The sequence below is a fragment of the Rhinopithecus bieti genome, unplaced genomic scaffold (genome assembly GCF_001698545.2).
Source record: "Rhinopithecus bieti isolate Rb0 unplaced genomic scaffold, ASM169854v2 scaffold_39962, whole genome shotgun sequence".
Lineage (NCBI taxonomy): Eukaryota > Metazoa > Chordata > Mammalia > Primates > Cercopithecidae > Rhinopithecus > Rhinopithecus bieti.
In genome coordinates, this window is record NW_016816432.1 from 16,124 (window position 1) to 42,925 (window position 26,802).

The 26,802-nt window shown below is 38.5% G+C and overlaps 1 protein-coding gene across 2 annotated transcripts in view; it reads right to left on the bottom strand.

Annotated features, from left to right (window-relative positions):
* Window positions 1-16,713: 16,713 nt before the first annotated feature.
* Window positions 16,714-26,802, bottom strand: part of BRCC3 (BRCA1/BRCA2-containing complex subunit 3) — a 37,233-nt gene continuing 27,144 nt past the window's right edge. For both annotated transcript variants that reach the window (XM_017854897.1, XM_017854896.1), the window contains exons 8-11: window positions 23,689-23,820; window positions 23,097-23,140; window positions 19,644-19,813; window positions 16,714-18,544 (exon numbers count right to left, since the gene is read on the bottom strand). In XM_017854897.1, the coding sequence (XP_017710386.1) occupies window positions 19,662-19,813; window positions 23,097-23,140; window positions 23,689-23,820 (328 nt within the window). In that variant the 3' untranslated portion in view covers window positions 16,714-18,544; window positions 19,644-19,661. The remainder of the gene's footprint in view (window positions 18,545-19,643; window positions 19,814-23,096; window positions 23,141-23,688; window positions 23,821-26,802) is intronic.

Genomic DNA, 26,802 nt, shown 5'->3' on the forward strand with positions numbered 1-26,802 from the left:
CTCGATCTCCTGACCTCGTGATCCGCCCATCTCGGCCTCCCAAAGTGCTGGGATTACAGGCTTGAGCCACCGCGCCCGGCCTAACTTGTGCTTTTTATTATTTCCTTTCTTCTACTTGCTTTGGGTTTATTTTGCTCTTTATTTTCTGGTTTCTTAAGGTCGAAGGCTAGGTTTCTGACTTGATATATTGCTTCTTTTATAATATAGCCATTTAGTGCTAAACACTGCTTTTGTTGTCAAAAGACCTTTTTCTAACTTTGGTCTTTTAAAATTTGAGATTTATTTTATGGCACAGAATATGGTCTATCAAGGTAAATGTTCTTTTTTGTTTTTAAGACGGAGTCTCGCTCCGTCACCCAGGCTGGAGTGCAGTGGCGTGATCTGGGATCACTGCAAGCTCCCCCTCCCGGGTTCACGCCATCCTCCTGCCTCAGCCTCCCAAAGTAGCTGGGACTACAGGCGCCCACCACCAAGCCTCGCAAATCTTCTGTATTTTTAGTAGAGATAGGGTTACACTGTGTTAGCCAGGATGGTCTTGATCTCCTGAACTCGTGATCCGCCCGACTCGGCCTCCCAAAGTGCTGGGATTACAGGCGTGGGCCACCACGCCCGGCCGTAAATGTTCTTTGTAAACTTGAAAAGATGTATATTCCTCTATTATTTAGTGGAGTGTTCCAATTAAATGTGTATTACACTTGTGATTTTGTTGTTGTTGTTTTGTTTTGTTTTGTTACTGAGAGAGGGTTCTGCTCTGTCACCCAGCCAGGTTGGAGTGCAATGGTGCAATCTGGGCTCACTGCAACCTCTGCCTCTGGGCTCAAGCCATCCTCCCACCTCAGCCTCCTGAGTAGCTGGGACTACAGCCGTGTGCCACCACACCCAGCTAATTTTTGTATTTTTTGTAGAGATGGGGGGTTTTGCCATGTTGCCCAGGCTGGTCTCAAACTCCTGAGCTCAAGTGATCTGCCTGCCTGCACCACCCAAAGTGCTGACATTACAGGCGTGAGGCACGACGTCTGGCCACTTCTTGATGATTGTATCACAGTTCACCAAACTCTGTTCATTTCCATTTTTTAGAGCCTTCCTCCTACCCTATGCTTCAGTTTGGAGATTTTCTTTTGCTATGCCTTCAAATTCACTGATCTTTTCTTCTGCAGAGTCTGATCTGCTGTTAATCCCATCCAGAACATGTTGCGTTTCTAATATTGCATTTTTCATCTCTAGAAGTTCCATTTGGTTCTTTTATATTATTCAATGTAATGAGCGTAATGAAAGATTTTAAAAGAATGAACATTTTCCTTTAAACCCTTGTGGATATTATAATAGCTATAATGGTTATTTTTAAATGTTTGCTAATTCCATCATCTTGGGCATTTCTTGGCCTGTTCCTATTGACTTATTTTTGTCTGCTGTATGGGTCACATTTTTGTGCTTCTTCCTATACCTAGTAATTACTGATTGGATGCCAGATACCGTTAATTTTGCTTTGTTGAGTGTTGTATGTTCATGTATTCCTTTAAGGAATGTTGAAGTTTGTTTAGACAGGCACACACATTACTTTTAAATCACATCTTTCTAAGGCATATTTTCTTAAATGGCTTTATTGATATTTAATTCACAAATATCTTTGTTATGAGAAAAGCCTGGCACTGTAACATTCCCTCAAACTGGGCCCCCCAAACTGGGAAGGAGCCAAGATACCAAAGAATGACCAAAGAAGTCCGTCTTACGAGTTTATTAGGACTTACATGCAGGGCACTCCTGGGCAGCAGCAGGACAACTCCAGAGATCTACCCCACCTCCCATCTCTAAGCTGCTTTTAAGCTAATTTCCCGGCTCTTTGCCTACTGTGTGCAATGAGACTGTTTGCTGTAGTAGGTTCCCAGATACATTCCAGGATGTTTGGGTTCTCAAGGACACCTGCTCCTTGGCTGGGCACCATGGCCTTGCCAAGTCTTGAAGTTTCAAGCAGTGGACATGGTGGGGGACCCATCACACTACAACCTCTTCCCCATTTCGTGTAAAATTCAGTAGTTTTTAATATATTCATAGAGTTGTGCAACTATCACCAAGATCAATTTACAACCTTTCCACCACTTTCAAAAAAAAACCCCGTACCCATTTGTTTTGACAACCCCCAGCTAAATTGGGGTTCCAGTACCAGAGGAGCTAGCAACCCTGCCCAAACTCTGCAGCTTTGAAGAGCTCATTTATTAGCTCTAATAGGTTTTTTTGTGCGTATGTGCATGCATTCTTTAGGGTTCTCCCTATATATCAAGCCATATGCAAATGGATACAGTTTTACATCTCCTTTCAAATTTGGGTGCCTTCCCCCGCCCTCAGTTACCCTGGCTAGAATCTCTAGTACAGTATTGAAGTGGCAGGAAAGAACATCCTTGTCTTGATCCTGATCTTATGCAGAAATAATTCAGTCTTTCACCATTAAGTATGATATTAGCTGTGGGTTATTCATATATGGCCTTTATCAGGTTGGGGAAGTTCCTTCCTCTTTGTAGTTTGTTGAATGTTTTTCTCATGAAAATGTGTTGGCTTATGTCAAATGCTTATCCTGCACCTGTTGAGTTGATCATGTAGTTTTAGTCCTTTATTCATTTAATCTGGTGTATTATATATCGATTGATTCTTGTATGTTGAACTGTCCTTGCACTCTTAGGAAAATTTCCACATGGTAATGGGGCCTCATTCTTTTTATATGTTGCTGGATTCGGTTCCCTAGTATTTTTGTTGAGGAATTTTGCATCTATATTCATAAAGAATATTAGTGTCTAGTTTTCTTTCCAGATGATGTCTTTGGCTGGTTTTGGTATCAGAGTAGTATTGTTCTCATACAATGAGTTGAGAAGTATTTCCTCTTCTGTTTTTGAAGAGCTTGTAAAGAACTGGTGTTAATTCTGAACTGGTATATGAATTCAAATGTTTGGTAGAATTCACCAGTGAAGTCATCTGGTCCTGGGCCTTTACTGGTGGAAAGTTTTAAAACTAGTAATTCAATCTCTTTACTTCTCATAAGTTTATTCAGATTTTTTGTTTTTTGGTAGTTCAGTTTTGGTAGTTTTGTTTTCTAAAATTTGTCTACTTTGTCTATGTTATCTAATTTATTGTAATATAATGGTTAATAGTTTTCCCCAATGATCCTTTTCATTGTTAAAATTTTATTTTAATTTTGTGGACAGGTGTATATATTTATGGGGTACATATTTTGATACAGGTGTGTAACACATAATAATCACATCATGGAAAATGGGGTATCAGTCCTGTCAAGTATTTATCATTTGTGTTACAAACAATCCAATTATACTCTAGTTGTCTTTAAATGTACAATTAAATTAGTATTTACTATAGTCACATTGTGGTACTATCACATTCTAGGTCTTATTCATTCTTTCTAACTATATTTATTTTTACCTGTTAACCATCCCCATCTCCCCTCCACCCACCCCCAACTACCTTTCCAAGCCTCTGGTAACCATCCTTCTACCCTCTATCTCCATGAGTTCAATTGTTTTGATTTTTAGAACCCACAAATAAGTGAGAACATGCCATGTTTGTCTCTCTGTGACTGGTTTATCTCACTTAATGTTAAGTTTCATCCACGTTGTTGCATCCACGTTGTTGCAAGTTTCATCTACGTTGTTGCAAATGACTGAATCTCATTTTTTTTATGGCTGAATAGTACTTCATTGCGTATATGTACCACATTTTCTTTATCCATTCTTCTTTTGATGGACACTTCTGTTGCTACCCAATCTTAGCTATTGTGAACAGTGCTGCAACAATATCTCTTTGGGAGTGCAGATATCTCCTTAATATACTGATTTTCTTCATTTTGGGTATATACCCAGCAGTGGGATTGTTGGATTGTGTGAGCTCTATTTTTAGTTTATTGAGGAACCTCCAAACTGATCTCCATAGTGGCTGTAACTAATTTACAGTCTCACCAACAGTGTAAAAGGGTTCCTTTTTCTTCATATCCTCACCAGCATGTTATTGCCTGTCTTTTGGGTAAAATTCAGTTTAAGTGGGATGAGATGATATCTCTTTGCAGTTTTGATTTGCATTTCTCTGGCGATCAATGTTGAGCACCTTTTCATATGCCTGTTTGCCATTTGTATATCTTATTTTGAGACATGTCTATTCAAATCTTTTGCCTGTTTTAGAATCAGATTATTAGATATTTTCCTATATAGGTGTCTGAACTCCTTATATACTCTGGTTATTAATCCCTTGTCAGATGGGTAGTTTACAAATATTTTCACCCATTCTGTGGGTGTTTCCTTTGCTATGCAGAAGCTTTTTAACTTGATGTGATCCCATTTGCCCATTTTATTGTTTCCTTTGCTATGCAGAAGCTTTATTGTTTCTCTTTGCTATGCAGAAGCTTTTTAACTTGATGTGATCCCATTTGTCCATTTCTGCTTTGGTTGCCTGTGCTTGTAGGGTATTACTCAAGAAATTTTTGTGCAAATCAATGTCCTGGAGAGTTTCCTCAATGTTTTATGGTAGTAGTTTCATAGTTTGAGGTCTTAGATTTAAGTATTTAATCAATTTTGATTTTATTTTTGCATATGGTGAGAGACGGGGTCTAGGTTCATTCTTCTACATATGGATATTCAGTTTTCCCCACACATTTTATTGAAGAGATTGTCTTTTCCACAATGTATGTCCTTGGAACCTTTGTTAAAAATGAGTTTGCTGTAGGTGTGTGGATTTGGTTCTGGGTTCTCTATTCTGTTCCATTGATCTATGTGTCTGTTTTTATGCCAGCTCCATGCTGTTTTGGTTACTGTCGCTCTGTAGTATAACTTGAAGTCAGGTAATGTGATTCCTCCAGTTTTGTTCTTTTTCTTAGGATAGCACTGGCTATTCTGGGTCTTTTGCAGTTCCATATAAATTTTAGAATAGTTTTTTTTCTATTTCTGTGAAGAGGGTCATTGATGTTTTTATAGGGCTTGCATTGAATCTATACATTGATTTGGGTAATATGGACAATTTAACAATATTGATTCTTCCAGTTCATGAACATGGAATCTCTCAATTTTCTGTATACTCTTGTATTTTCTTCACCAGTGTTTTATAGTTTTCACTATAGAGATCTTTCACTTATTGGATTAATTCCTAGGTATTTAGTTTTATTTGTGACTATTGTAAATGGAATTACCTTTTTTCTTTTTCAGACTGTTCACTGTTGGTATAGAAATGCTACTGATTTTTGTATGCTGACTTTGTACCCTGCAATGTTACTGAATTTATCAGTTCTAATAGGTTTTTGGTGGAGTCTGGGTTTTCCCAAATATGAGATCATATCATCTGCAAACAAGTATAATTTGACTTCTTCCTAATTTGGATGCTCTTTCTTTCTTTCTCTTGTCTGATTGCTCTAGCTAGGGATTCCAGTACTATGTTGAATAACAGTAGTGAAAGTGGGCATCCTTGTCGTGTTCCACATCTTAGAGGAAAGGCTTTTAGTTTTTCCGTATTCAGTATGATACTAGCTGTGGGTCTGTCATATATGGCTTTTGAGGTATGTTCCTTCTGTCCCCAATTTTTGAGTTTGTTTAAATGATGAAGGATGCTGCATTTTATCAAATACTTTTTCAGCATCAATTGAAATGATCATGTGGTTTTTGTCCTTCATCCTGTTGATATGATGTACCCCATTACTTGATTTGCATGTGTTGAACCATCCTTGCATTCCTGAGATAGATCTCACTTTGTCATGATGAATGATCTTTATAATGTATTGTTGAATTCAGTTTGTTAGTATTTTATTGAGGATTTTTGCATGAATATTCATCAGAGATATTGGTCTATAGTTTTCTTAATGTATCTTTGTCTGGTTTTGGTATCAGGGTAATAACCCAGGGATTAGAATAAAAAATCTTAGAAATTTACCTGATGCTCTGTTCTACTGTGGTTCAGCTGGCACTCAAACCACAAGACGAAACACTTCCCATTCTTCCCTCCCCCTTCCACAGGCAGAGGTGCCTCTCCCTGTGGCCACAATTAACACTGTCCCTTGGGGAAGCTCTTCCAGGCCACTTCTGACATTCACTTAAAGCCCCAGGGCTCTTCATTCAGCTTGTGGTGAATGCTGCCAGGTCTGGGACTCACCCTTCAGGGCAGTGGGCTCCCCTCTGCACCAGAACAGGTACAGAAATGCTGTCCAAGAGCCTCCTCATTGTTCTACCACATTGTAGCTGAGCTGGTACCTAAAGAGCAAGACAAAGTTCCCTTTACTTTTTCCTCTGCTTTTCTCAAACAGGAGTCTCTCATTGTAGCCACCACAGCTGGGAATGTGCTGAGTCTTACTTGAAGACAGCACATCTCAGAGCCCAAGGCCCACAGTATATTCCCTAGGTATTGCTGCTGGTTATTCAAGGCCCAAGGGCTCTTTAGTCAGCAGGTGATGAATCCTGCCAAAACTGGATCCTTCCCTTCAAGGCAGTGGGTTCCTGCTTGGCCCAGGGTGTGTCTAGAAATGTTGTCCATGAGCTAGGGCCTGGAATGATGGCCTCATGACTGCCCAGTGCTCTATCCTACTGTGGCTGAGCTGGTATGCAAGATGCAAGACAAAGTCCTCTTTACTCTTCTCTCCTTAAACATTTCTTTGATGCTAGCTGCACTGCTTGGCGTTGAGGGAAGGGTACCACAAGCGCTCCCTTAGGTATGTGTCTCACTAGGTCATGTGCCACCCTAGTCCACAGCTCAGCACTAGGACTCCCCTAGGAATTGCAGTCTTTGTATCCTAGACTGCCTTCCAAATTTACCTGGAACCCCAGAGCACTTTGGCCCATGGTGGCGAGGCCTGCAAAAACTTAAGGTCTGACCACTGGGAAGGGGAATTCCCCTCTGGTTAGGTCTGGTCCAAATGCTCCCTACCTGCAAAGGCAAGTTGCTATCAGAGGATGGAGGAGGGGTGGTGTCTGTGAGTCAAGACTGTCTCTCCTATCGTCTTCAATGACTCTCAGAAATACTAAGTTAAAACCAGGTACTATGATTGCTAACCTGATTTCTGGTTCTTGTGACGGTGCTTTTCTGTGTGCAGATAATTGTTAAAATTTCGTTTCTGTGGGGGGAGGGAGGATGAACGGCATCAGCTTCTATTCTGCCATCTTGCTTTGCCCCTTTGGATATAATTCCCGTTTTCTTTTTGTATGGCTTGTAGTGTTGTCTCCTATTTCATTCCCAATTTTAGAAATTTGAATCTTTTTTTCATAGTCTAGCTATAGGATTGTCAGTTTTGTTCATCTTTTCAGCAAACCAACTTTTGGTTTTATTGATTTTTCTCTATTGTTTTCCTGTTCCCTCTCATTTGTCACCACCCTAACCTTTATTATATCCTTCCCTCTGCTAGCTTTGGGTTTAATTTGCTTTTTTTCAGTTCCTTAAGCTGAGAAGTTGGGTTATTAGTTTGAAATCCTTTCTCTTTTTTACTGTAGGCATTTATAGATATAAATTTCCCCCTAAGCACTGCTTTCATTGCATCTCATAAGTTTTGGTTTGTTATGTTTTTATTCTCATTCATCTCAAAGTGTTTTCTATTTTCCCTTATGATTTTTTCTTTGACCCAATGGGTATTTAGGAATTTATTGTTTAATTTCTGCAACTTGGTGAATTTCCCGAATTTCCTTCTGTTATTGATTTCTAATTTTATTGCATTGTGGAGAGAGAACATACGTTGCATAATTTCAGTCCTTTAAATTTATTGAAACTTGTTTTATGGCCTAACATATGATCTAACTTAGATAATTCTTCATGTGTAGTTGAGCAGTATGTATATTCTGCTGCTCTTTTTGGATTGTCTTATAAGTTGTCTGTTAGGTCTTCTTGGTTGATAATGTTATTCAGTTCTTCTATTTCTTTGTTTATCATCTACCTAGTTGTTCTATCCACTATTGAAAGTGGTGTATTGAAGTCTCCAACAGCCATTGTTGAATTTTCTATTTCTGCTTTGAGGCTGTCAGGTTTTGCTTCATGTATCTTGGTTTCTGTTGTTATATGCCTATATGCTTATAATATCATCTTCCTGGTGGATTGACCATTGTAACTTTATAAAATGCCCCTATTTATCTCTAACATTTTAAAAAATCTATTTTGTCTGATATCAGTTTAGCTGTTCCAGCTGTTATGGTTGCTGTTTGCATGATATATCTTTTCCCATCATTTTAACTTTATTTGTATCTTTGAATTTAAAGTTTGTATCCTGTGAACAGCATATAATAGGATCTTGTTTTGCATGTATTCTAATAATCTCATTCATTCATTCATTTATATCTAATTACTGATACACAATGATTTATGCCTGACATTTTGCTCTTTGTTTTCTATATGCTTGTGTTTTTTGATCTTCTATTTCTCCATTACTGCCTACTTTTGTGTTACGTGTTTTTTAGTATACCATCTTAATTCTCTTGTTTCTTTACTATATTTTTGAATTATTTCCTTAGTGGTTGCCCTGGTGATTACAATGAACATCTTAACTTAAAATCATCTGGTTTTAATTAATACCAATTTAATTTCAACCATATTAAAAAAATTTGCTCCAACATGGCTCTATTCTCTTCTCCCCTCTTTTGGGCTATTATTGTCATACATATTATATATTTTTTACATTATATGCCCATCAACACATCCTAGAATTATTGCTTTATGCAGCTGTCTTCTAAATTAAGTAGAAGAAAAAAGAGTCACAAAATACAACATACCATCTTTTATATTTACCTATGTAGTTACCTTTACCAATGATATTTCTTTATGTGAACCTGAGTTACAGTCTACTGTACTTTCATTTCAGCCTGAATAACACTCTTTACTATTTCTTCTAAGATAGGTCTGCAATGCCAAAGTCTCTTGTTTTTCTTTCTGGGAATGTCATTACTTTTTCTTTTCTTTTCTTTTTTCTTTTTTTATTCGATCCGACAGATCCACTGGTAAGGGATTGTCATTATTTTACTTCATTTTTGTAGGATAATTTTGCTGGACATATAATTCTTCATTGGCACTTTTTCTTTCAGCACTTTGAATATGTCATCCCACTGCCTTCTGGCCTCTACGATTTCTAATAACAATGTGGCTGTCAATATTATTGACGTTCACTTGCATGTGATAAGTCGTTTCTCTTGCTGCTTCCAAGATTCTGTCATTGGCTTTAGACATTTTGACTATGAAGTGTCTAGGTGTGGGTTTATCCCACTCAGAATACTTAGAGTTTCTTGAATATGTAGATTCATAGCTTTCATCAAATTTGGGGAGTTTTTGACCATTACGTCTTTATGCCCCTTCTTTCTTTAGCTAGAACTCCCATTGTGGGTGCATTGTTATGCTTAATGGTGTCCCACAGGTCTCTGAGGATGTTTGTTTTTCTTCATTCTTTTTTCTTTGATACTTGGGTCTCTGATAATTGACCTATCTTCAAGTCTACTGATTCTTTCTTCTGTCTGCTCAAATCTGTTAAGTCTCTCTCATGAATCATTCATTTCAGTTATTATAATTTTAGCTCCTGAATTTCTATTTTGGTCCTTTTAACATTTTTCTCTTTGTTATCTCTATTTGGTGAGATATCCTTTTCCTGATTTGTTTATTCATGGTTTCCTTTTGCTCTTTGAGCATATTTACAACTGTTGACTTAAATTATTTGTCTAGTAAATCCAAGACCTGGCTTTGTCTGGGACAGTTGCTACTTTTTCCTGTCAGTAGGCCATACTTTGTTTCCTCGCATGCCTCATAATTTTTTGTTTAAAACTGGACATTTTGATGTTATAATGTGGTGGCTCTGGAAATAAGATGTCCCTCTCCCCAGGGTTTGCTGTTGTTGTTGTTGATTTAGTGAATCATTAAATCATGGTATTGCCACCAGATAGGAGAGTAAGCAACAATTATAAATTATGAAACCTATACAACATATTAAATTTTTAGAATTATGTTATTTGAAGAAATCCACATGCAAAACTATAAGATGCATTAATACTAGAAATGAATAACAAATTAAGAGAAAAGCAAAAGGACTATTAAGAATGATAGTTGTTTTGAGGAAATTATAGGTTTCTCTTCACATTTTTCAAGTTTCCTTTATTATATTTTGTGATTTTAAAAATTGGACATTTTAATTGTATATTAAGAAAGTAATAAATAGTCATTGTAGAAATTCAAAAAACAATTTACAGAAGAGTTCAAAGTGAAAAATAAGACTCCCCCCTGGCCTTAAGCTCAGTCACCAGAGGTAATGAGCTAGTTAGCATTTTCTCATGTAGCCTTTCAGACATTGTACATTATATGTAGATTTTAAAAAGTAACTTGTTGTGAACTTACCAAAAAGTTGGAGGAATAGTACAAAGAACTCCCATGTTCACTTCATCCAGATTGTTCAATTGATAACACTTCACATTTCTGCAGTGTGCATGCCTACGTGTGTGTACCACCATTATCATATGGCTTTTTCTTAACCATTTGAGACCAAGTTGCAGACATGTTCCATCACTCCTAAACACTCCAGTGTACAAGTCTCAAAAACAAAGACACTCTTGTACATAACTACCACATTGTCAAAAAAAAGGCCAAGCCCAAGAGTGATTGATTTGGCTTCTAAAGTAATGACATGTCCTTTTAAGATTAAGTTTGTTACCTACATAGACAGCAAGAGGAAGATGGGCCAAAGGTGCCAGCTCCCCATATCCTTGTTCCCTGCACCAAACAGGACAACTTCTGAAAGTTGCTGCACCAGTTATGGGACACCCCATTGCTGAGGAGCCCCTTTTAGACTGCAGCTAGCAGTTTTATATTCTGTAGCTATACCCTGAATGGGGCAGGGCAGATAGCCTCAGACCTCAACAGTACTCAGGAGATGAGAAATCGTCTGTCTCAGTGACGGCCTCCCAGGAGAGTTTAGGAGGTTAGAGATAGCCTTGAAACAGCACCTCATCACCCTCCCATCCTCTCGTGTTCTGGGAGGATCACAATACATCCTGCCAAGACTCAGATAACTTGCAATTCAAGCCTAGCTTGCATAGATATATGCATGCCAGGTCACAAGGGCACCATGGCAGATCCACTCTCTACAACTCCATCCCTCACTTTTCAAATAGCTAGTTAAGAATTCTCAGGAGCATAGGCCACCCCATCAAATGTACTCTAATTAATCATGCTTATAGGGGCCTTAACCAAATTCTGATTATTTTGGGCAACATATACAAGAATGCTTCTCTAATTAGGCCCACTTGGAGGATACACTGAAGCTAGGCTCGCCAACTGGAGTCAAGCCAGTTAAATATTAACCCAGGTGCAGTAAGGGACGCTGACAGTTGCACATATCCTGCCTTGACTGACCAGCAGGAAGTCCTGGGTAATGTGTTATTGTCCCATTACCATGTACATTAGAGATAATAGACCAGTTTGTGTGTGGCACGCTAGTATAGGTAGCTTCTTATTCACATAAGAAGTTGTAGTGACCTCAGCAGTGCCATTGTGCTGAGTTGGGATCAGGGTCCAATTCTATTAAGCTCTTGTACAAAAGAGTTTTGTCAGTTTCCAGAAAGTTAATCTCATTCTATCATTTTGAATTGAGGCTGCTTGAGTCAGCAGTTCCTGGGAAGTTTCTGAGAGTCCTTAGATTAAGATTTGTTGGCCAGCCATTGAGTTGAAAGTGGTGATGGCAGTCTGGGCTAAATTGTCCAGAGGCTCTGCAGACAAGTAGCTGAGATGTTAGCGGCCCCTCCCTCCACCTCTGCCTTCACAGTTTAAAGTGTGCTCTCTCCACCCGTCAAGACTGTTGTCCTCCTTTCACAGCCATGTGATTGATGTTATCAGTCCTTGCAGCAGTCACTTCACCCTTTTCCAGTCCTCTCCTTGTCTTACCTACACCTTGCTCCTAAATTGTGTATTAGTCCATTTTTGCATTGCTACAAAGGAATACCTGAGGGTGGATAATTTATAAAGAGGTTTAAATGGCTCACAGTTCTGCAGGCTGTACAGGAAACATGGCATCAGCATCTGCATCTGATGAAGGCCTCAGGAGGCTTACAATCATGGTGGAAGGCAAAGAGGGAACTGATGTATTACATCATGAGTGGGAGCAAAGCGGCAAGGATGTGCTACTCTTTTAAACAACCAGATCTCACATGAACTCAGAGCAAGAACTCACTCATCATCGTGAGGACAGCACCAAGGTATCCATGAGGGATCTGCCTGACCCTCAGATGCCATGAGCATCTGATGACCCAAATGCTTCTCACTAGGCCCGCCTTCAACACTGGAGATCACATTTCAACATGAGATTTGGAGGGGACACACATGCAAACCATATCAACTTGTCCCTGATGGCCCAGCAGCTCTTTCTTTGTATCCCTTGTACCTGTAACATCTCTAATCTCTGATGCACGGAGCACCATCATCTCAGGATCACTATCGTCAATGTCTGTAACTATCCAAATCCAGCAAGCATACCCAGGTGGTAAAAGGAGTACCAGGTTAGAATCACTAACCCCTGGCTCCTTTTTGCTACCCCAAATCCCAGTGGCCCATGGTCCTAGAAGTAGGCAGGAAGGAACAAAGGTAGAGTGAGGATTAATTACGCAGTGCTAATTACACTTGTTTCGTTTGGTCTCTTACAGCCATCTAAGCTTCTTCCTCCTTCCCCACTTCATAATTAAATATTACATTTTGATAGGTATCCTTCTGTCACATTTATAGCCCAAACTGACTGTCATACATGTGTGTTACACTGGAGGCTGAGCCTTGGCCATCCAACTGTCCTTTCAGTTTTTCCTTTGAGTCCATGCCATCTTTCAATAGTGCCTGCTGCCTGGGCGGCACAGATCTGATGAGTGTGTGGATTCCAGTGACGTTCATCCTCAGGCTCCTGGGTCTTGTGCCATCTGCTGCTGTAACGTTTGTCTCACAGAGGCTGAAACATGACCATCCAGTCATCTTGCTGAAGACTTCCTAAGTCTAGTAAGAGATTTAGACATCCAGATACAGGAAACTCAGAGATCCCCAAATAGATACAATTCAAACTGTACAAGGAGTTGAGTCTTTTTTCCTTTTAAACAAAAGCAGACATTACAATAACCAATAGCTGTTGCAGACCAGGAGCTCATTTTATCTCCTTCGCAGGGAGCTTAGGGAGCACAGGTCAGAGTGGAAGAGGCCAGCCTGCAGGGTCAGCTGGAGCTGTAGGAAAGTTTCTTCTTTTGTGTCTTAAAAAAAAAAAGTTTTATTGAGACATAATTTACATACAACACAATTCGCCCATTTAAAGTGAACAATTTAATGGCTTTTAGTATAGTCATTGACCTGTACAACCATCACTGCACTCAACTTAGAATATTTTCATCACCTCAAAAAGAAACCTCATCCCTCTTAGCCATCAACCCTCTATCCCTGCTCCTCCTACCCCTCATTCCTTTTTATGGCCAAATAAAATTCCATTAAAGAACAGGCCACATTTTGTTTACCCATTCATTCGCTGATAGACATTTGGGTTGTCTAGTTTTTGTTTAAATTTGTGTCTTCAGTTCTGTGGGATATACACCTAGAAATGCAATTGCTAGGTCTTATGGTAATTCTGTGTTTAACTTTTGGAGGAGCCATCAGCCAATTTTCCAAATTGACTATACCACTTTATATTCCTACCTGTAGTGTACAAGAGTTCCAATTTCTCCACACCCTCACCAACACTTGTTATTCTCTTACATTTTTATTCTGGTTAGTATAAAGTCATATCCCATGATTTTTATTTCTCTGGTGACTAGTAATGTCAAGCATCTTTTCATGTGCTTCTTCGCAATTTGTAGGTCTTCTTTGGAAAATTTCTATTTCGCTCCTTTGCCCATTTTTGAATTGTGCTGTTTGGTTTTTGTTGTTTTCAGTGTTCTTTATATATTTTGCATACTAGACTCTTATACATAGGATTTGCAAATATTTTCTGCCATTGTCCTGATGTCTTTGGATGCACAAAATTTTCTAACTTTCATAAATTCCAATTTGCCTATTTTTTATTTGTTGCTTGCACTTCTGGTGTCATATCTAAGAATCCATTGCAAAAACCAAGATCATAAAGATTTACTACTGTTTTCTTATAAAGATTTTATTGTTTAGGCTCTTGAATTTAAGTCTTCAATACATTTTGAGTTAATATTCATATATTGTGTGGGGTCTCGGTCCAACTTCCTTATTTTGCACGTGGATATCCACTTGTCCACTGACCAGTTGTTGAAGACTATTCTCTCCCATAGTCTTGCACCCTTGTTGAAAATCAGTTGACTGTAGATGTGTGGGCTTATTTCTGGACTCTCAATTCAATTCCATTTTTAGTGGAGGATTTGAAAATCAGCATCTTGGTGCTAGGTGTGCTCAAAGCCACTGGGTGTCAGTTCTAGTCTGTCTTGGTGGACAGAGCTGAGAAAGGTATGCACAAATACACATACACATACCTTTCTCAGCTCTGAGATATATATGTATAGGGTTTGTGTGCATATATATACACACATATATGTATATATACACACACATACACACACACATATACACACACACAATTTTTCCTTTGAAAAATAGTTCATATTAATGAACTCTTTTCCAATTTTAATCCAATACCATGAGATTCATTTTACCCTTCCTCTTTTCCATGCTTTTTTTTTTTGAGACAGTCTCGCTCTGTCACCCAGGCTGGAGTGTAGTGGTGAGATCTCGGCTCACTGCAAGCTGCGCCTCCTGGGTTCATGCCATGCTCCTGCCTCAGCTTCCCAAGTAGCTGGGACTACATGCGCCCACCACCACGCCCAGCTAATTTTTTTTTTTTTTTTTTTTTTTGTATTTTAGTAGAGACAGGGTTTCACTGTGTTAGCCAGGATGGTCTCGATCTCCTGACCTCGTGATCCACCCGTCTCGGCCTCCCAAAGTGCTGGGATTACAGGCATGAGCCACTGCGCCTGGCCTTTCCATGTTTTCAAATAATTTCTCTGACACTGAGAAACCTAGCTCCCATTTTCCTCAACAGATTTACTTCTTCGCTCAATCAATTTAGTTATTTGCCTAATGTAGCACATTGCTGGCTGCCTCCTCACCCTGAGGGCACTGGCACAACATGGCTTCCACTGGATCTCTCCCCCTGCCCCTCCACCCGACCACGGAGCCACAAAGCTGGAAACTCTGATACTTCCACGCAGTAATCCCAGCCTGCTTCCTCAGCCATCAGGCACTGACACCTCCATGTACCTGCCCCTCCCCTGACATGCTTATCCTACAAATTACTCAGATTACTAGGTTAGAAAAAGAATTTCAAATTGCTATAACTCTATCAATGTAAGTAGTTTAGAAGGTAATGGAGAGAGGTGTTACGAATGTCTATTTGGTTTCTGGTTTGTGCAAATAGATGTTACATTCACTATTCACTGAGGTAAGAAATGTTGGAAGGGAATATAGTTTAGATTGAAAACTATGATTTCAGATTTAGATATATTAATTTTTATGTGCCATTAAGGCAGCGAAGTGGAGGCCAGGCACGGTGGCTCATGCCTGTAATCCTAGCACTTTGGGAGGCCGAGGCAGGTGGATTGCTTGAGCCCAGTAGTTTGCCACCAGCCTGGGCAACGTGGTGGAACCCTGTCACTTCAAAAAAATACAAAAAAATGAGTGAGGCACGGTGGTGCGTGCCTGTAGTCCCAGCTACTTGGGAGGCTGAGGTCAGGAGGTTGAGGCTGCAGTGAGCCATGATCATGCCACTGCACTCTAACCTGGGCAACAGAGTGAGACCCTGCCTCAAAAAAAAAAATAAAATAAAATTTAAAACCCGACCAAGTGAAATGTCTAGTAGAGAGGTGGAAATGTAGGTCTAGAGTTCAGATAGAGGCATGGACAAATACAGATTTGTATGTCAACTGCATATAGGTAAGCAAAGATAGAGAAGTCTATGAATGAATTTGAGAAGGAACAGCTAGAGAAGAAAAGAACAACAGGAAGACTAGCCAGAGAAGAAAATAGGAGAAGCCAAGGAAGTAGATTTCAGGGAGGAGTAACCAACTGTGTCAATACTGAGAGGTTCATTAAGGATGGGAGAAGCAACTATTGACTTTCACTGTGTGGAGACCATTGGTGACTTTGGCAGGAGTAGTTTCAATGAAGTGCTGTGGGCAGAGGTCACAAGGCAAGGAGCTGAAATTATAGGAGATAAGAAAACAGAGAGAACAAGTATATATAGTTACCATGAGAGCCTTGGATGTGATTGAATATAGAGAATCTAGTGTTCATAAGGGGATACAGGGTTGTGTAAAGGTAAGCCAGATTGGTGCAGCTGGGAAAATAATGATACATCTTGTTCACACCACTGTTTTTTGTGATGCTCAACACTTTTAAAGACTGGACACTGGGCTAAAAGAAACCTTGGTGGTCAACTACTCTAATCTCATTCTATTCCTAAAGAAAATGAAACCCAGAAAAGGAAAAGGACTTGTGCTAAAGGTTGGCCTGTAAAATATTCCAATTGTTTTATTCCCCTCAAATTTTCTATCACCCTTTTCTTACTTCATAAAATAGGTACCATACGTCCCAGTTCCTTACTTAAAACTTACAACTTTTCATTTTGCAATAATTATATACTTACAGGAAGTTGCAAAAATAGTACAGAGTCCCAGTTTCCTCCAGTGGTACAGTTTGTAACTATAGCACAACTTCATATCCAAGATATTGCCAATGATATTATACTGCTATCTAGACTACAGACTTTATTCAGTATCACCAGATTTTACATGCATTCATTTGTGTGTATGTAGGTCCATACAACTTCAGCACAGGTATAGATTCATGTGCTCAACCTCATAATCAAACGCTATAATCAACATCATAATCATCATAATCACATAGAACTGTTCCATCAGCACAAAGGAACTCCTTGCATCATCCCTTTACAGTCATACATATCCCACACCCCCTCCAATTCCTATCCCTGGCAACCATTAATCTGTTCTTCATTTCAATAATTTTGTCACTTCAAGAATATTATATAAATGCAATCATACAGTATGTGACCATTTGAGACTGGCTTTTTTGTTCACCATAATACCCCTGAGGTACAACCAAGTTCTTGTATCAACAGTTAGTTCCTTTTCCTTCCAGAGTAGTATTGCAAGTTATGGATGGTTTGTTTAACCAGGTACCTGTTATAGGACATCTGGGTTGTTTCCAGTTTGGGGTTATTACAAATAAAGCTCCTATGAATGTTTCGGTACAAGTACAATATAGATTTTCATTTCTCTGGAATGAATGTCCAGGAGCACAACTGCGGGGTCTTATGTTTAACTTGATTAAAAAATTATGTTTAACTTGGTAAGAAATTTATAAACTCTTTTCCAGAGTAGCTGTACCATTTTATATTCCTGTTAGCAATGTATAAAATATTCAGTTTGTATCCTCATTGGTATTTGGTATTTTCACTATTTTTTCTTTAGCCATTCAGATAAGTAAGTCATAGCCTCACTGTGGTTTCAATTTGCATTCCCTCATGACTTATGGAGTTTAACAGCTTTTCATATGCTTACTTGCCATCTATAGATCCTCTTCAGTGAAACATCCATTCATGTATTTTGCCCATTTTCTAATTGGACTGTTTGTTTTTATTGTTGAGCTTTTGTGGCTTTTTTTGAGACAAGGCCTCACTCTGTTACACAGGTTGGAGTGTGGTGGTGTGATCACAGCTCAATGGAGCCTCAAACTTCTGGGCTCAAGTGATCCTCCTGTCTCCCTAGTAGCTGGGACTACTGGTGTGTGTCATGGTGCCCAGCTAATTTTCTTAAAAAATTTTTTTTGTAGAGGCAGAGTCTCACTGTCTTGCCCAGGCTGGTCTGGAACCCCTGACCTCAAGCACGCCTCCTAAAGTGGTGAGATTAAAAGCATGGGCTACCATGCCTGACTACAGTTGAGTTTTTAGCACACTTTATATATGCCAAATTGATTAGATATATGGTTTGCAAATTCATCTCAATCTGTAGCTTATCTTTTCCTCTTCTTAAATCACAAGTTTTAAATTTTTTAAGAAGTCCAATATATCAGTTTTTGTCTTTTATGGATGTGCTTTTGGGGCAAAGTCCAAGAACTTGTCACCTAGCCCAAGATCCTGAAGCTTCTTCTCCCGTGGCTTTTTTCCAAGTTATATAGTTTTATGTATTACATTTAAGTCCATTATACATTTTGAGTTAAATTTTATATAAGATGTGAGGTTTAAGTAGAGGTTCTTTTTTCTCCTCGCTCTGGGTGTCTAATTGCTCCAGCATAATTTGTCAGAAAGGCTATTTTCCCTCCATTGAATTGCTTTTGTACTTTTTCAGAATCAGTTGAGCATATTTATATGGGTTTATTTCTGGGTTCTCTCATCTGTTCCATTGATCTATGTGTCTGTTCCTCTGCCAATACCATCTATCTTGATTACTATAGCTTTTTAGTAAGTCTTGAAGTCAGGTAATGTGAGTCCTCCAAGTTTTTCTTCTTCAAAATTGATTTAGCTTAAGTAACTTTATACTGGATATTTTCATCTTTCCTATAGGGAAATAAAAAGAATAGAGAAGAACAGTGGCTGTGGGAAATTAGGGACAATATAGTATATACATTCCATATGCTCAAGGCTAGTGGTTTTCAAATGTGAGTATGCCCCAGAATCAGCTAAGGAATTCATGCAGATTTCTGGGTTTTATCCCCAGAGATAGGGTTTGACCTTCAAGTGTTTCTGATGTAGGTGGTTCTGGACAACACTTTGAAATTTGAAAAATAAGAAGGATAAACAAAAACCAAAAACAGCCTTTATCACTTAACTTCCAGTATCCAACAAGCATACTTTGTTTCCAGTATGCAACAAGCACACAGAAAAGTATGTCTTTTCTGAAGACACATTTATCATTTGTGCTTTTACATGATAAGAGTAATGCAACCAAACTTTTTAAAAGCATGATTTTTATTACATCCTAAATCCTAAATGTTTCTGGAGAAACACATTTATACTATAATGGAAATTCCTAGGCAGATAGGATCTGCTCAGTAGGAATTTACTTCAGAGTCAAATATGCTAGAACTCATGTTTGTTTAAAAAGAGTACCTTCAGAGATTCAACATTTGATAGGTATCTCAGAACATATATTTTAGAAATCAAGAAGAAAGACACTGCCCTCTCAATGAGGGCATAGAGGGGGGGTGCTTCCTTCTACTGACACTAGATTTATTATTTGCTTGTCCAACATAAGCATCATACCTACAAAATTGAAACATAAAATATTCTAGCGAGTGAATGTATTTGAAAATGAAAATAAAGGCTTCCAAGTTAAAAGAAAGGGAAATATGTTTAATATATACTCCCCAGACATTTTATTCTAAGATACTCCTTGCCGATGTACCACCTATAGCCTTTTTAAAAATAACTTTCATATTCTACTTAAATTCTCTTGCATAAGCTCCTTATAGGTCAGTTATAGGTAGGAGGGTTCAGTGAACTGTAATTAAACTGTCAGGAAGACATCCTGTGCTGATTGTATGTGAAAACCTATCTACTGGGATATAAAAAGAACTACTCTATTGTCTGCCTGGATGTGAGCTGTGTGCATTTTCAGACTGTGTTTAGTACACAAATTGAAAAAGAAGTTTTTTACCCCATTTTGTCTCCTGATTTATTCTAGAGAAGAAAGTTCTTGCATAAGCTCTTCCTTTTCTTGTTGCAATTCCTGCAAATGCTGTTGGTTTTGCTCCAGTCTGTCCTCCAGCCACTGTAGGAGAGGCCCACTGACTGCCGACATCTGACTGCACAGATTCTTGGTAAACACTTCAATAGGAAAGATAAAGATGAGAATAATTGTGGAAAAGCACCATCCACTAGCATGTTCCCACTCCATCACCAGCAGACCCCCAACCATGAGCACAGAAAGAAAGGGTTGGAGAAGGAAGTAGAAAAAGTGTAATAAGTAGGACTGGTAAACAATTTTCCGGGCCCAGCCAGGGGAAAACAGAAGAGCTGAGCATAGAAAATACCCATTCTGAGGCTATCTTGAATCCATAAGCCAGAGGGAAGCGTGGCAGAAAGATGGCCAGCTCTTTACTCCCTTAGGCAAAAGGGCTAAGAGCCACGAAAGGGTTCCTTTGCCCAGCCTTTCAGACCTTCCCTTGCTATAAACCGTCAAAACCTCCTAATCGGCCAGAAGTCTGCCTTCTGTAACTTATGTTTCCAGAGCGCCCTGTAGGCATATAAACTGTTATGTATATTGCAGAAATGTACATTAATTGAATACGCCTGAGAGCTCCTCTTTTAAAATGAAAAACAGAGGAATGAAGAGTAAGGGAGTTACCATCTTTTATGCTTTACTGTGAATGTTCAGCTTCATGGTAAGACAAAGATTCTAAGGTACTCTTTTAAAACACATTCCATCTAATGTAAGTATCTTTTTCTCTCTCATAATATGTGACTGTCACTGAAATGACCACTGTCCAGTGTTTTGCTATTTTAAAGACTGCAGTTAAGTGAAATTGCTAGATCTAAGTACATGTACACTTTAAAACTAATTATCCAGTATTTTCCAGATTATACTAAATTATATCTCCAGGAACAGTGAGACTGTTCACTTCCCTCACATCCTCACCTAATAGTCTCTCAATTTAATCTTTGAAAAGGTGAAAAACTGATCATCTTATTTTAATCCATACTTCTTTTAAAGATAATAATAAACATTTTATTTTGTAGGGGCCCATTAAAAGTCTTTAATTTTTATTTAATCAGTCTTTCCTTTTGTGAGTTCAGGTTTTCACATTATACTTAGGCCATCATCTTCCTAGAGTCTGAAAAAAATTCTTATATTTTCCTCCTGTATTTCTTTAACTTATAAAATGAGCTTTTGTGGGTATAATTTACAGACAGTAAAATGAACCAATTTAAAGTATACAGTTCTATGAGTTTTGACAAATGTATACCCCATGTTATAATTTGGATATCTGGCCCCCCAAACCTCATGTTAAAATTTGACCCCCAATGTTGGAGGTGGGGCCTCATGTGAGGTGTTTGGGTCATGGGGGTGGGTCCTTCATTAATAGATGAATGCCCTCCCTCAGGGGTGAGTTCTTTCTCTGTTGGTTCCCACAAGAACTGGCTGTTAAAAAGAGGCTGGCCCTTCCCCATTCTCTTGTTTCCTCTGTTGCTACATGATGTCTAAATACACAGACTCCCCTTTGCCTTCTGTAACGAGTAGAAGTAGCCTGAAGCCCTCACCAAATGCAGGTGCCAGCATCATGCTTCTCGTTCAGTCTGCAAAACTGTAAAGCCAAATAAACCTCTTTTCTTTATATATTACCCAGCCTCAGGTATTCCTTCATAACAACACAAAATGAACTAAGACATCCCATGTGCTAGTCAAGATATATACCATTTCCACCACCCTCAAACAATCCCCTCTGCAGTTCCCTTTGCATCCAATGCCCCTTCATCCCTGGGCCCAGGCAGCTACCACACCATAGATTAGTTTTGCTTATTCTTGAATTTGGAACCATGGAGTATGTAGCCTTTCGTGTGATGCTTCCTTCACCTGGCACAATGTTCTTGACACTCATCCTGTTTGTTCATGTTTCAGTAGTTTGTTCTTTTTATTGTTGAATTGTACTCCATTACACGGATATATCACAGTTTATCCATTCACCCACCGATGCACATTTGTGTTGTTTCTACCTTTTGGCTATTGTGAATAATGCTGCTGTAAACATTTGTATGCAGGTTTTTCTTTGAGCAGCTGTTTTCAATTCTTTGAGGTATATACCTAGGAAAGGAACGGGTATGACATATGGCAAATATAATTGCCAACCTCTTTTCTAAAGTGGTTGTACCACAATAGTAAAAGTTTAAATATATCTGGAATTTATTTTGTGTAGGGTATTAGGTAGGAATCTATTTTCCCCAAATGGAAATAAAAGAATGTTAACTCCATGAAGGTTAAGACTGTCTCTTTTGCTCAGCACTGTACCTCAGTGCCTAGAATAGCACTCAAATGTTTCCTGAATGAACAAAGAAGTGAACTGTCCCAATCCTATTTAGTAAATAATTCATGCTTTTTTCATTTATTTAAAGTAATATCTTTGTCAAATATAAATTCTTACATATACATAGGCCTATCTCTGGACTCTGTTCAGTTCCACTGATCTATTTGTTTATTTTGAGCTATTATTTATACTTTTTAAATTACTGTGGCTTTAGAATATGGTTATATATCATATATTACCAACTTTTAACTTTGTCATGTTTTATCCTGAGACCAAAATTATGCGACAGATAGACCAAGCCATTTCTCCTTTTCTTTGAAAAGTAACTGCCTGTAACACTCAAAAGCCTCCCTTTCTTCCTCACTGGTGACTTTGCAAGTAACTGGGGAAGAGTGCACAGAATGACCCAGAAGTCAGGGTTACTCAGACAGAAAGTGTGATTGGGGAAATGTGTATGTTAGGGACAAGTGAATTAGTATAAATATTGTATTCAGCTTTTGTTCCTTTGCCTTGTATAAAAATTACTTTTATATTTATTGACATCAAAAGATTTTCTCCCTCATGCCTTCCCTTTTATCTGTCTATCTGTCTATCCATCCATCTCTTTCAATTCCCACCATGACAGGCCCTGGTAGTGTTATGCTGGAACCAATTCATGCCAGCTCACAAAAGCCAACTATTAAAATTCCAAGAAGTTTGTAAGCTAGTTGATGCCATGTTAGTTGCTTGAAACCAGCCATTCCAGGGGCATTACACCACGGAAACCACCAAACACAACAAATCAGGGTCCTCCTGCTCCTTGAGAACTGGTTGTTAAACGTGTGCCAGTGTATCACTGAGTAGGTCTATCATAAAGCTCTTTCCTGTCTTTCCTCCTCTCTTACTCTAAGCTGTATTTATAGTATTCATGGATCCCCAGAGTTCAAAAGAAATGCTGGGATCAGGATCAGGAAAACCCTTGGGAAAGGAAGTCTGAGGACAACTTGTACCCATCACTTCACTCACTTAAACTAAATTTGCTTCTGTCAGCTGAGTATTTCAGGGAAATACTCAGAAAAAATGCTGAGTACTCAAGAAAAAATTCTTACCCGAGCCATTATGGATCTTGGTTACTGAGTCCAGATGTGTAAGGCTAAAAGATAAAATAGAGTAGGTTAGTGGCAAAGCAGCACTGAAGGGAAAGCAAAATGGTCATGGACCATAAACTGCATCACACCGTTGCCAACTGTATTAGATGAATATGCAGTATTTAAATCCCCAATATTAACTTCCTGATGATTTGGGGGATGTGATTTTATTCAAAGATAATTCAAACTGATAATTTTGAAATTGTTGTCTCTCACCAAAGCTCTGACTTAGTACAAATTTATTGGGCAAAACCTAGTGCTTGGCAACAGGATTAAGATGTTGTGGATTATCTGTGGATTATCTTCCTTTCTCAACCAAAAAAGAAAGTATCCTTGCCCTTGAAACATCCAAAGTAAGCAGGAGAAAAACAAATGTTGAAGAAATTATCATACAATGTGAGAAACATTATGATTGGAGACTGCTAGAAAACTTTCCCAGAGAGGCAAAAGGAAAGGGGCCTCAAGAGTTGAGCTGCTAAAGATAAAAGGACAGAAGAAGAAAAGAGAGACTAGGTCCTGAGAAGTAGAGAAGAGGAGTGAAGAGGGTCTCTACCTGTGGATCCTCCTATACGCATCCTGCTCCTCCTGGCACAGGATCTTGGGCAGCTCTACTGCTGATTCAAGGCACACTTTCCCGATAGTGACATGAGGTACAATATGGATTGGGATTTCGATTCTCTCATACCTGTGAGGCAATCAGTTCAGGTCAGTTTTTAAACCCTGAGTTGTCATAATCAGAAGTTCTCTACAGTTTTAATTGAAAGTTTGGAATATGGCGTACTTCAAAGATTAAGCATTGTGTAATTCATTTAGTGACGCAACTTCAAAGTGGATCGAGTTCAAACCGGGTTTGTCTGGAGAACAAACTAAAAGCCCATTTGCAGAGCCAGTATTCCCTAGTCCCATAGAGAATGTAAGGCCACTTCTGTAAATTTAAGAGAAGCCTTGAAAGCTCAAGGTCCCCAGTCAGGGGGTCTGCTCCCCAGTCAGGGGAAATAGCTAATTAATACTGTTTTTAGTCAAGAAGTTGCCAGTGAGGTTTAACAAATTAATCACAAAAGTCTGGAGAAGAGGAACTACAGACTCTTCAATGACTCCATCACATTAATTATGTAGGTGGGATTACTCACTTGTTCTAACTCAGTGTTTACCAGTGGCCCTCACTTCCCATTTTCTCCCCTGGGGGGAAATAGGTAAGAAATTCACAAATATTCACATGTTCATGCTAGAGTGGGAGAAACAGAAATGTTTGTTACTAAGGCCAACCAGTCTACCTCTACCCACTTATCACCCCAAATACACCTAAACTCTACCTACCAGCAGGTTCAGTGGAGAATTCAGGTTGAAGGCCCCTGGCACTGTGAGGCCCCACTGACACATGGTGGTAAGGCAGCTTAAGATCTAGCTTCCCCATCCCAGCAGAACATGCCTAGTCCCCATACCACAACCTAGATGGCACACAAATGATGGGGCATTACAAGCCCTCCCCTCCCCACACCCAAGTAGTCAGGGTATGCTTCCATCTAAAATCATATATTTTCAGTCTGAAGAACTTTTAATATTTCTTGTAGTGAATTCTCCAGATTCTGCCTGCTTTTTTCCATAAAAATGTCTGGTTTGTCTTAATATAAAAATTCTGGGATTGATAGCTTTTTTCTTCATGCACATTAAAGATGTCACCCCATCATCTTCCAGCCTCCCAAGGTTCTGAGAAGTCAGTCATCATTCTTATCATTTTATTGCTCCACTATTTGTAATATATCTTTTATTCCTTTAGCTGCTATAATGTACCTATTTTAGTTTGCTTGTATTCATATTGCTTTTGATTGGCTGAGATTCATGAATCTATGGGTATGAATCAGTTTTTAGAGAATTCTTAGCCACTATCTCTTTAGGCATTCTTTGTCTACTTCTGGTGCTCCAATTACATGTAAATTAAAATGGTTCATACTGCCTCGCAGTTTTGTCACACACCATTCTGCTATTTCATTCTCTTTTTTTTTTTTTTTTTTTTTTAACTCTTTGCTTCACTTAGGGTATATTTTATTGACATTTGTGCTCACTGATCCCTTCTGCTATACCTGAGTCTGCTGCTAGTCCCTCCGATGATTTCTTAAGTTTAGGTATTTTCCACTTTTACAATGTCCATTTGGGTTTTTTTCTTTTTAATGTAATTGTGCTTAAAAAATAAAATTTACTATCTTAACTATTTTAAGTATACAGTTCAGTAATGTAAGTATATTAACATTGTTATGAAACAGATCTTCAAAATATTCTCATCTTGCAGAACTGAAACTCTATACCCATTAAACAACTCCCCTTTCTCCCTTCTCCCAGCCCCTAGTGACCACCATTCTACTTCGTATATCTATGATCATTAGACACCTTATATAAATAGAATAATGCTGCATTTGTTCTTTTGTGAATAACTTATTTCACTTAGCATAATATTCTCAGGGTTCCTTCATGTCGCAGGTTGTAACAGGTTTTCCTTTATTTTTAAGTTTGGATAGTATTCCATTATATGTTACATTGCATTTTGTTGGTCCATTCATCCATTAATGGACATGTGGGTTGCTTTTACCTCTAGACTATTATGAATAATGCTGTGAACATAGGTATGTAAATACCTATTTGAGATCTTGCTTTTAATTCTTTTGGATATATACCCAAGAAGTGAGACTGGTGGATCATGTAGTAGATCTATTTTTAAGTTTTTAAAGAAACCACATGCTTATTGCACCACTTTACAATCTCAACAATAATGTTCAAGGGTTCCAACTCCTCCATATTCCCAACACTTGTTATTTTCTGATTTTGTTAGATAGTTGCTGTCATAATGGGTGTGAGGTGATCTCATTGTGGTTTTGATTTGCATTTCTCTGACAATTAGTGATATTGAGCACTCTTTCATATGCTTATTGGCCAAGAGAAATATCACTTTAAGTCCTTTGCCCATTTTAAAGTCAGGTTTTTTTGTTGTTGAGTGTTGGAGTTCTCTATATATTCTAGACATTAACCACTTATTAAATATATGATTTGCAAATATTTTCTCCCATTCCATAGGTTGCCTTTTCACTCATTTCATTGTTTCCTTTTATGCACAGAAGTTTTAAAGTTTGATGTAGTCTCATTTGTCTATTTTTGCTTTTGTTAGCTGTGCTTTTGGTGTCATATTCAAGAAATTATTGTCAAATCCAGTGTCATGAAGCTTTTTCCCTATGTTTTCTGCTAGTTTTGTAGTTTGGGGTCTTATGTTTTGGTCTTTAATTCATTTAAGTTTTACATATGGTGTAAGATAAGGGTCCAGCTTTTTTCTTTTGCATGTGAATATTCCATTTTTCCAGTATCATTTATTAAAGAGATTGTCTTTTTTCAATTTAGTGGTGTTGGCATCCTTGTTGAAGTTTGCTTGACCATATATGCAAGGGTTTAAATCTGGGCTCACCATTCTGTTTCACTGATAGCACATGGTTTTGATTACTTTAGCTTTGTAGTTACTTTTGAAATCAGGCAGCATGAATTGTCCAAATTTGTTCTTTTTTGAAATTGTTTTGGCTATTCAAGGTCCCCTGAGATTCCATGTCAACTTTAGGATAGATTCTTCTATTTTTAAAATGGCCAGCCTGGGTGACAGAGTGAGACTCCTTTTAAAAAAAAAAAAAAA